Source organism: Herpailurus yagouaroundi, unplaced genomic scaffold (genome assembly GCF_014898765.1).
Source record: "Herpailurus yagouaroundi ecotype Mexico unplaced genomic scaffold, PumYag 166, whole genome shotgun sequence".
Classification (NCBI taxonomy): domain Eukaryota; kingdom Metazoa; phylum Chordata; class Mammalia; order Carnivora; family Felidae; genus Herpailurus; species Herpailurus yagouaroundi.
In genome coordinates this window covers 25,923,717-25,935,721 of record NW_024412407.1, presented here as the reverse complement: position 1 = coordinate 25,935,721, position 12,005 = coordinate 25,923,717, and the positions used below count along the sequence as shown (strand labels likewise).

General features: G+C 34.2%; 1 protein-coding gene across 25 annotated transcripts in view; it reads right to left on the bottom strand.

Moving 5' to 3' along the window:
- Positions 1 to 12,005, bottom strand: part of C2CD5 (C2 calcium dependent domain containing 5) — a 103,107-nt gene that overhangs the window by 38,788 nt on the left and 52,314 nt on the right. For all 25 annotated transcript variants that reach the window (XM_040488667.1, XM_040488671.1, XM_040488669.1 and 22 more), the window contains one exon: positions 2,215 to 2,329. In XM_040488667.1, the coding sequence (XP_040344601.1) occupies positions 2,215 to 2,329 (115 nt within the window). The remainder of the gene's footprint in view (positions 1 to 2,214; positions 2,330 to 12,005) is intronic.

Below are 12,005 nucleotides of genomic sequence, written 5' to 3'. Positions count from 1 at the left end.
ACATAGGATGGATCAGAACCAAAAAAATTAGTAAAGATGGGATTTAAACACAAGATTTTTTGGGGCGCCTCAGTGGCGCAGTCGGTTAAGCGTCCGACTTCAGCCAGGTCACGATCTCGCGGTCCGTGAGTTCGAGCCCCGCGTCGGGCTCTGGGCTGATGGCTCAGAGCCTGGAGCCTGTTTCCGATTCTGTGTCTCCCTCTCTCTCTGCCCCTCGCCCGTTCATGCTCTGTCTCTCTCTGTCCCAAAAATAAATAAACGTTGAAAAAAAAATTAAAAAAAAAAACAACACAAGATTTTTTGAGGTCTGGAGGGAAAAAAAGAAGCTTGTATCAGGTGACTTCAAACTTCTACGTAAATCAATTTGACTCATTTCTGTACACTCCCGCATCTACCTGTGACCTATTTCCTGCCGCACTGAATGTACACCTCTGGCCTTCTCTGCATGCTACTCTACTAGCCTTAAACACTCCCTTCATGCCTCCTTTCTTCATTTATATAATTCATACTCATCCCCTGAGATTTAGTTTAAGCTTCAGTTACTTCATTAACCCTTTCTTCCAATCTTACTTCTAAACTCCAACCCTCTGGGCCCCACAGCACCCTGGGATATCTCTGCCATAAAATGTGTTCTACTTGTCATAATTCTCCAGTAAAATGTGAAACCAGTAACAAAACTATGTCTTTTAAAACCATAACCCTATGACCTGGAAGCATATGACACTAAATCTATGAGCTAAGATTATCTACTGGGGAGTAAGGCAGGATAAGCATAACAAAGTTATTAGTTTAACAAGTGTAGAATAGCTACAATGGAGACAGAAAGGTGCAAGAATACCACACATGATCCACAGAGGAAAAGAAAGGGCCCTCAGAAGATGAAACAGCATGGCTCTCCACATGTACCAGAGTCTAATCATTTTTCTGTAAAAATAATGACCACCACAAGCACAAGAGAATTACCCATGTAATAGTTGACAGTAAGGATTAACCAAGAATAGGAGGTGGAGGTGCCTGGATGGCTCAGTTGGTTAAGTGTTTGACTTGGTTTTGGCTCAGGTCAAGATCTTGTGGTTGGTGAGATCGAGCCCCACATGGGGCTCTGCACTGACAGTGTGGAGCCTGGTTAGGAATGTCTCTCCTTTTCTCTCTGCCCCTCCCTCTCCTCTCTCCCTTGAAAAATAAACAAATAAACATTAAGAGAAAGAAAAGAAAAAGAATAGAAGGTGGGCAGCAAAAGGTCAAACAGTTTCTAGATGATATCTATTATAAACTTTTCAAGGGGTTGAAAGTAGGGTTCATTGATGGCAGTCAGCAAGTCAAATCAGAGCCCAACTAAGAAACTGGGGAAAATCTTGGTTAAGATAAAAGCCAAAACAAACCAGGTATAAATGTGCAAATGAGATAAGTGAAAAATATTAAGTTGTGATCCAAGAGAGAAATTTTATAGTTTCAAATTTTTAAAGGGGAACCATTTTGAGCAATAATGAAGCCTAAAATACAGTTGAAAGATGAGGGATAGAGGAGGACATGAGAATGAGAAGGTACAAAGTCAGGCTGTTAGAAGGGAGGTAATCATGTTCAACTGGAGGAGACAGCAGAAAATTAAGAAAGGCAGAAGAATGTTTTGGAGGTAGGAAAGTCTGAACTGTGGAATGGCATGGACTTTAAAGTAAGAGAGATTGTTCAAATGAAAGGTAGGAGAAAAAGAAATGGAGAACTAGGAGTATGGAAGTCTCTTCCTAACTCGGCAGAGTTAGGAAGGATGATGTGTTGGCAGAAGAAAATTAAGTTGCAGTTAGGTAAAAAGAGTTTACAGACAAACCTTAAAGACACATTAGATCAAGGTTTCCAAATATCCCAGAAGAAAGAGTTAGTGGGGTCACAAACTGGAGTAAAGTAGGCCTAGAATTAAGACTTGCCATGTGCCAGTATCAATTCTCATTTAATTCGTCAGTAACCTTAATTGATAAATGGTTATAATTTCCATTTCAATGTATAAACTGAGGCTCAGAGGAATAGTTATTTTCTCAAAGTTTCACAGCAATTAAGTGGCAAAAATGGCATATGGACCTCAGTCTGATGTACTCCCAAGTCCATGCTCCTGGATCACTCCATAATTCTTCTTTTCTCTATATTTGCATAAAGCTTTTAACCTTTTAGATGACAATCCGTAAATTACAGCATCTAGAAAATCAAGTTATTATCATTTACCAGATGCTAGTTGATTCACTGTAGCCCACTACAGCATGACAGCCTAATGCTTTAGCATGTGATTTTATTTCTTGTCTGATTTCTGCCCACCACGCATCTCGAGTTTCTGGTTCATCTGAAAGATAAATTTTATATCAGTTCACTACTCAATAGCACATTGTTTATATGAGAAAGAAATGTTTAAAATAAACATATTCTGGAAGGCAAAGACACACTAGTCTATAACAGATTTTAAAACTAACTTCACATGTTTAAAATATTATTTCTCGGGGCGCCTGGGTGGCTCAGTCGGTTAACCATCCGACTTTGGCTCAGGTCATGATCTCAGGGTTCCTGAGTTCGAGCCCCACATCGGGCTCTGTGCTGACAGCTCATAGTAGCCTGGAGCCTGCTTCAGTTTCTCTCTCCGACCCTCCCCTGCTTACATCCTGTCTCTCTCTCTCTCTCTCTGTCTCTCAAAAATAAATAAATATTAAAAAAAATTAAAAAAATAATAAAATAAAATATTATTTCTCAAAATGCTTATTAACATTTTAATTTAATGCTACTTCTCACAAAATTTAACATTTTTAAACTTGATTGCTAGAAAATAAACCAACTAGTTCTATTTGCTTTATTACTTTAGGGGACATCTATAGGAATATATTTTATTAGATACAACTTCAAATGTAGACCCAGAGTTTCCAGACTCTAATCCTAAACTGAGGATATTCTATGTCTCACTCACCTTGCTCAGTGAACATTGTGAGTCATATCCATACATTTAATTTAAATTCTGATTTCATTTCCTGGTACCTATTTTTTATAACCCACTATATTCTAGGTTCTTTCCAAGGCAAAGATTTGTCAATGTTAAAAAAGAGAAAGCCATCTGTAGCCATCCTTGGGGGTCCTAAAGCAAAGTAACAAGAAATAAAGGGACCAGCCAATTTAAAATAAAGAGAGCAAATATGTTGAATTTAATACAAGTAATTGGGTTAATGTAAATAAGGACAAATTTCAGGCAGTACACTGTAACTACATGTATGGTTCTGTAAGTAAGAAAATGCCTTAGAATCACAGCATTGCATTTGTTTTTTTTTTTGTTTTGTTTTGTTTTGTTTTTTTTTAACAGAGAGGAATCTGATATTGTTTGTAATGGAGCATTATAAATGGAGCATCTGGCACACATTCTTCCTAATCACTTGCATTTAGCTGCAAACTACTGGTGAACAGCAGCTGCAAATAATAGTAACATTTTATGTGCAAAGATGTTAAAAACAGAAACAGTCTATAATGGGCATATCCTAATTTGTTTCTTTGTGTGGACAATTCCATTTGGGAACAATTTGGTATAGAAAAAACTTTAAATAGGATGCTAAACTCTCTTTGTAAATTTTCCACATAAAAGGCACTTATTAAAACTGAAAATCAACCAATCCAAAACTTCCTTTTTTGAATTTCAGTATATATCCAGTTTTCAAAATATGTTTTTTTTAAATAAGTAGAATAAGTAGAATTATACTCACTAGTAAAATACTGAAGACAGCAAAGTAAAGAGAGGTTAAAAGGCATGTTATAGCAGACATTTCTATGATGTAATTTTGTTTCCTCCACAGGGAGGAGATCAACAAAAGGGAGAAATGAGATAAATGTCATAACTACAAATGATGCCAGCCAGTTCTTGTATTAAAGTTTTGGATCCAAGACAGAGCTACCCTAAAACTTTCCTTCAGGAAAAAAAAAAAAAAAAGAAAAAAGAAAGAAAAGAGAGAAAGAAAGAAAGAAAGAAAGAAAGACAAAAAGAAAGAAAAGAAAGAAAGAAAGAAAGAAAGAAAGAAAGAAAGAAAGAAAGAAAGAAAAAGAAAAAGAAAAAGAAAGAAAGAAGAAAGAAATGCAGACTCCAGGAAACTGAGGAAAAAGATCCAAGTATGAGATAAAATAAAGAAGAGAAATAGAAAAGACTACAACAATATGGTGTTAGCAATCAATATTGTGAATTAAGAAATGTGTAAGACAATTAGGTGGCCCTATTTTGCACATACACTATTATGTTAAAGAATTTCTTCATATTCCCCCTGTAATGTAGACATTAACAGCACAAATACATTTGCAAATCCTTTTTTTTTTTTTTTTTAAGACATACATGTTTCCAGGCCAATTTGGGCATCTATTTAACATCGTTTCCTAATAAGGGCATTTTTATCGTAAGACAAACTCCTGTTCATGTAGTTGCTCAGACTATCAAATTATTTATGATTCCTTGAAAACAGGTATCACAAAAAATAACAAATATAACTCAGTTTAGAAAATAACTATTTTCCCTGAAAAACATTGTAAAATAAAGATTAATTTTTCTTTAAAAACCCTAGTAGAACCCGCTATTTACTTTTTATATCTTTCTGGAAGTTTAAATATTATTTGCTAAGGCAAATAATTGTATACTATGTTTTTATAAAAACAGATTTTTCTCACATTAGATTTGCCTACATCTGTGCCACAAGTAATACATGGTAGCTTTTCTGTTTTAAATGAATTTTATAGAAAGTAATCCATAACACTGTTTTTTAAATTAGTAAAAAAAAAAAAAAAAAAAGGAGGAAACTACTTATTTTCAGTTCAGGATATATTTATTTAGAAATGGCCAGCATGTCTAAATGGAAAAGTGTGTAATAATAATCACTATGAAATACATGTAACCACATAGATTACAAAGTTCATTTACATCAAACTTACCTTGGTGTAACACATAAAATAATCAGATAATTAAACCAAACGCTATGAAAGAATAAGTGGCTGATTTAAAAAAAAATCAACACAACAAAGGGCTGACTGCAGCGCAAGTGGAGCATTCATGTTCCTCTGACGAGGTCACAAGCAGCCTTTATTCTGACACATGAGCCACACAACTGCACATGGGGATGCCATTGGTGTATTTAATAAAGTATTTACAAGTTTAATAGAAGCTAAAGAGTTACACAACATGGGAGCTAAGGAAGCAAATGGCATATGTCCACACTCCAAAGAATTTGTTAAATTTTGTTTTTGGCTTAAGCAAAAGCTCAGAGAACAAAGGGTTTTGCAAAGCAGATTCAGCAGACAGGAGCCAGAAACAGTGGATATTTTGGCGCATGCTTGGATCAGGTGACAGTACAGACTGAAAACTATGGCAGCTCACTGAAATGGTTACAGAAAGTAATGGCCCTAGAGTCTAGGTGGAAGCAAGGCAAGCATACAGTAGGGAGCACTTAATCACAAACTAGGAACTGAATCAACAATAATTATCTACAACCGTAAGCAAGAAGCCAAAGGATGAATTTTTTGGCTATTAAATTTAGGGGTTATTTAATTAAAATTAAGAATCAATTTATTTAATATTGAAAAAATTAAATTTATCTCCAAAGCCTACAATATATTTATAATAGCGATGAGCCAAAGAATATTCACTTAGTAATTATGACTCAGCCTTACTTATTATATCTATAAATTCAGAAATATACTATTTAATCCCATAATGGGATTTTTTCAAGCTTAAGTAACTGCTAACTGCATTCTTATAGGAAATACATTGGTTGAATTTGAATTGTGTTATTCACTCTCCAAAAGTCAAAACTGAGGATCTATCATACTCATATAAAAGGCAAAATAAAGAGTCTGGCTTAAAAATTTATGGCAACTGTACATACCACTCGTGAAACTAGATCCAATTTAGTCATTTGAAGCATATACAGCTGAGATGTGAAGGTCACAATTAAAAAACATTTCAGAGATGTCAAGAAAAAAAATCTTCACTTTAAATACCATGCTCCTCCAAATAATCTATAGAACTATTTATAATTATAAAAAGATCTCACTTTAGAGGATATTAAAATTTATGTACTATATAAATTATATTTCACACGATGTTGTATTTGTATTCTATGGGTCAAAACTCTTCATAGATAATATCACAAATCTTTTAATATATCCTTTTATTTATAGGCATGCACTGTGCTCTAGATCAATACCTCACTGATGCTTCTTTTAGAGGTACTGTCTGCACATTTGGGTTGACATCACAATTAATTTTTCTTTACTGTTACTTTTCTAGAGCATGGACATAGCTTGATATCTTGCCATCTTTTTAACATTTTGTCTTATTTCTGAAGTACAGGTAAAACTGGTAAAGATTCGTTAAAATGATAATAATAGCTTATATCTCAGAAAGTAAAGAAGTGAACAACTCAATATAATATGCCTTTATAAAACTTAGTCCCTTTGAGATTTTAGGCAATCACACACTTGCAACTAAGAAAAACTGACTACCTAAAGTGTTCAATTTAATTCTATTTTTACATAGCTCTGGAAGAGAATAATTCTTCCCTTGAGAATCTTTTAATCTGATTGAGAGAAAAGAAAATGGACAATTATTCAATCTAATTTTTAAATAAACGAGAGGAGATAAAGTGTTAGGTGGGCTCAAATAAACATTTTTAATACAACAATAATCTATCTTGTTAATGGAAGCATTAAAAAGCCACATTCTTAAACATCTTAAAGTAATATTCCAACACAAAACAACTCATTGAAGAACACAAATTTCCCTAATGAAATAGAAATTAGAGAGTTCAGGTTCAAGTGTGTATACCACCTCAAACTAGGTGGGGATTCAGTACCAACCTAGGAAGAACAGTCCCATCATACAGTAAGTGATGTGCAAATTCAGAGCAGACATCAAGTTGCAGTAATTTGGGATCTTAGGATGGTAGCTGGGATATAATCCGTGCTAGATCAAACTGGAGTCTTCACTATTCATAAAATAAGTCAGACACATAACTACTCCTTATCTGTGAGATTTCCCTCTTTACACATGGAGAGAAGATTACATATAACATTTACATACTATATTATAATATTGTAATTAACATCCAGTATATTAGACATATAAAGAGTAAAATTTCAAAAATAAGGAAATTACATGTCTGACTTTTTCTTACAGATAATAAAGAATGGAGAGTAATTGGTATCCAGTTACATTATATGTAGACAGAAAAATTTGTATTACATTTACATGTTGCATTACATATAAAGAGAAGTTCACACATTATACATGCTATATTTACAAAGCCTTCTTGAACTTTATATATCTACTTCCTAAAACCCTTATTAAAATACTTAAAACCAAAGTCAGCTTAACTACTATAGGCTTAGTTTTGCACATCTGCTTGTGAGTACCTCTCAGATGGAGTAAAAAACAACTACTGAGATCATCAGGAATTCAAGTTCCAAGAAAGCCTATCTCCATTTAACTCCTCCTCCTCCTCCTCCTCCTCCTCCTCCTCTTCCTCCTCCTCCTCTACACACACACACACACACACACACACACACACACACACACACGCATGCACGCACAGCGAAACAGTGCAAGAAATAGCCTAGATTGGCTGTGCAAACAGGGTGTCTGCCCGGCTGAACAATCGTGTTCCCAATATCCAACATCATGTTCAAGACATGGTAGGCACACCACGAACATCCATGAATAAAAGATTTTTACTTACAACTGAAAAAAAAAATTAGATTATCAGATTGATATATTCTATAAATATTTCCCTACACATTGGTTGACTCACATTTTGAATATGTTTAAAGCATATAAAATGTTTAAAGTAATAATTACACTTCTTTTTCTTGGTTTTGATTATTATCGCCCCCGAAGTAAAGTAAATATTCTAAACAATTACAATTCAGATGAGTGACAAAAAAGAGTAACATTTTCTAAATTCAGACCACTAATCTAAAGCTTTCCTTAGCACTAGCAAAAGTTCATTTATTATAAGATTGAGAAAATCTTAAGTATAATACGTTCAAAAATCTACAATCTAAAATAATAAAATAGTGGTGCCCGTGTGGCTCAGTCGATTGAGCATAGGACTCTTGATTTCGGCTCAGGTCATGATCTCACGGTTCATGAGTTTGAGTCCGTCATGGGGCTCCACACTGCCAGCGCGGAGCCTGCTTTGGATTCTCTCTCCTTCTCTCTCTGTCTTTCCCCTGCTCGCTCTGTCTCTCTCTCAAAATAAATAAATAAACTTAAAAATCTTTTTTAAATAATAAAACTTCTAAAATATTCTCAAAAACAAAAGTTATCTAGTTTTAAACAAACTGTTTTACTAACTCAGTACTTGAAACATTCACTCTTAAAAATATTGTCTAAGTTTGGAAGCTCTTTCAAACTAGTACTTTTCAAACCACATTATATATCTATTTTATATTTCCTCTTGTTGCTTCCCGATAAAATATCTAAGCTCACATGCATCCTATATAAAAAAATAACAAATTTTCATCAACTACACTGAGGCTATTGCTAATTAAAAATTATATCTGTACTCTATCCAGAAATACTTTCAGTGGTAAACTCAGAAGAGAGAAAAAAGAGATCATAGGCATTGAGAGACAATGAGCTAAGACTTTTAAAATCTACTCTGAAAATATTTTTTTAACTCAACTTTCAAACAGACTTGGGCTTCCAAAAGATAGGACGCAAACGCTCACTGGGGCTTTAGACTTGTAGCTGTGTAGGATAATCCTAATCTCTCTCTCAGCTCAAAGTTGCCAAGAGACAATTTCACTTGCCACATTTTACTAATGACCAAGTCCTGCTGATTTTACATTTAAAATATTTACAAATTTATGGTTAAGAGTGTAAGCCATGAAGCCAGAGTAGTTAGGTTCATGTTGTAGCCCAACAACTACCTATTTTACTTTAGGAAAATTATTGTTTCATTTTGCTCATCCACAAAATAGGAAAAATGTCTACCTCAGAGCTGTGTTTTGAGAACTGAATGACCTACTACCATAAAGCACTTAGAAGAGTGCTGGGCACACAGTAAGTGCTCTATAAACTTTAGCTCTCCTATCACCACCAAATCCTAGGTCACTCATCTGGCCAGAAATACTACAGTCAACTAACTAGCCTCCCTATCTCTAGTCCTGCTGCCTTTAAATCCATTCTCCAGGGGTGCCTGGGTGGCTCAGTCGGTTAAGCGGCCGACTTCAGTTCAGGTCATGATCTCGCGGTCTGTGAGTTCGAGCCCCGCGTCGGGCTCTGTGCTGCCAGCTCAGAGCCTGAAGCCTGTTTCAGATTCTGTGTCTCCCTCTCTCTGACCCTCCCCCGTTCATGCTCTGCCTCTCTCTGTCTCAAAAATAAATAAACGTTAAAAAAATTTTTTTTTTTAATAAATCCATTCTCTATGCTATAATCAATGATCTAATACAAATGTAACCATTGGATACCCTGTCTTATTCCTATGCCGGCCCTGTTCCTGGCATGTCACAATACAAGATTTGAACATGGTGTCTCCTCCTTCCTAGCAGCAAGATTCATCTTGTCTTTCTCAAAGTCTGTTACCAAGCCAGAAACATAAGAAGGAAGATAAGAAAAGATAATACTGTAATTTTAAAATAAATTCTCAGATAATTGAAGTTTTTTTTTTCCTTCTTCCAGCTCCATAAAAATATTTTCTATCACTGTAGTTAACACAACCTAGGACAGCAAAGCAGTAGAAAAAAGGACACACACAAAAACTAACCAAGACATTCTGAACTAACCAAGACATTCTGTATTCAATGTCAAACAATAGTATGAAGTAACTATGTAAATATCAAACAAGTAATGGCTAGGATATTGTTTTGTAACACAGTGCTAAAGTTTCAGAACTACATTAAAAGGATGTAACAACATACCTCCAAATACACTGTCTGAAGTGTAAATGTTAATCTCTTATACATCCTTCAAACTGAGCTCAAGAATTATATCTCCAAGCTTCCCTGCCACATAGTTACTTTATGCTGTCCTCTTTAGTTCTGTACCTTGTATCACACACACCACACCACACCACACACCCACACCACACCACACAGTAAACCATTAACATGTTTTTCTAATCTCCCAGAATATGACCTTTTTGTGAAAACAGGGTTACTGGCATCTTTGCACACCTACCATCTAGCAAACTGGCACAAAATAAACTCTAATAAATGCTTGCATATCATATTTCATGAGATACTATTGTGTGATTAAAAATGTTTTCCTATATCTTTCCACATTTTAATGTTTCTGAAATAAGAATGTCTAATAGTTAATATATTTAACATGGTAGTATTTCCTTCTCTTTCCTCTTGGGAAGCTATCATTAATTGATGATACCTTACATAATAAATGGTGTCAGAGAATCCAGGAAATACAATATTGATGAATAATTTCTCACATTAATAAAAATTATATCAACAATTATTTTTTTTTTACTGATGTGGCCAATTATTGATTTTCTACAGTAATATAGGATAATAATGGCTAAATATTCCCTAAGTACAGAGAAGAATACATAAATGATTTGAATACATTTATCATATTTTTGTTCAGAATTATATTATTTTTCCTAAACTAATATGAAAATCAGTCTGACTTCTGAGTATGTTCCACTACCATAAAGATTCTAATATCTTAGTCAAAAGCACAGAACTATGAGAACATTAAACTGAAAGTGTCATCTTTTATCTTTTTTTTTTTTTTCTTTAAGATTTTAAAATAATCTCTGCACCGAACAGGGGCTCAAACTCACAACCCCAAGATCAAGAGTCACATGCTCTACTGACTGAGCCAGGTGTCCCTTATGTTCTTTTAATATTTCTGTAATTCATATCCATCTTTTTTTCATACACTTACTACCTGACTTTATTTTAAATGATGGCAAGATATACTCTTTCCTCAACCGTGTTTCTCCTTGCCAAATTCTGTAATTCTGCTTACAGGCAACAAAGTATTAGACCTGTAAGATTTAACTGCTTTTCTACTTTCCAAGACTGTTCTATCATCTAACACACATCTCACTCTAAACATGTTTGCCCTGACAAATTTTAAGCTCCTTAAATTATTAATGATCACTCTGTTCCCAATGTCCTTTCCCTACATAATTAGGCTTTTTCTCTTCCTATTCACTAATCTGCTTAATTTTTAAAAATATATTATGTTTATTAAATGAATCCAGCAGGGTATTTTTCCCACTAAAAACCAAGTATAACATATTCCATTCAAAATTATTATTTTAATTTTAATCAGTGTGATAATATACTGGCAAAAACTTGGACAGGAAATAGAGGTAATTTCCCTGACGACTTACCAATTGATAGTCTGCAAAGACTGGACCTTATCAGATTGTTTACTAGACTGAACTTAGGTAAATCTGCATGATTAACATGAGTTACTTCAGAGTCGAACATGTGTTACTTACATCAGAACTTACATCCTGGGCTCCTAAGAACAAAAAAGTTTACAATATTGAAAAGATTATGGGATATTATCTAAAAGGTGAGCCTCTTAGTGTCTTTGTTTCTCTGTAAATAGATATACTTTCTGACACAAAGAACTGGTAAAATTCTTTAGGCAAAATACCAGCTTCTGATACTGAATCAAAATGGTTCCATTATTTAATTCCACAAGTAACATAAAAATTTAGATATTTATATTAAGAGAATATGCTTTTATCAAAAAGAAAAATTGGCTTTGACTCTAAACCACATCATCAGCTGTAAGGTTATCTTAGTTTCTCTAAAAGCTACAAACTATATCCACAAGTAAAATTACTTAAAAAGAAAATTATATTCTCACATGGAAGGGGAAGGAAGGGAGCTCATGAAAGCTGTTCATCCCCCCCAAAATCTCTTACTTGCCAAATTTTGAAACACTTCTAGAATTATAAAAAAAATGGTAATAGTTGTACTTTCATAGTATTTATGGAATACTAAATATATTCAAACCTAAATAAAGTTTAAAC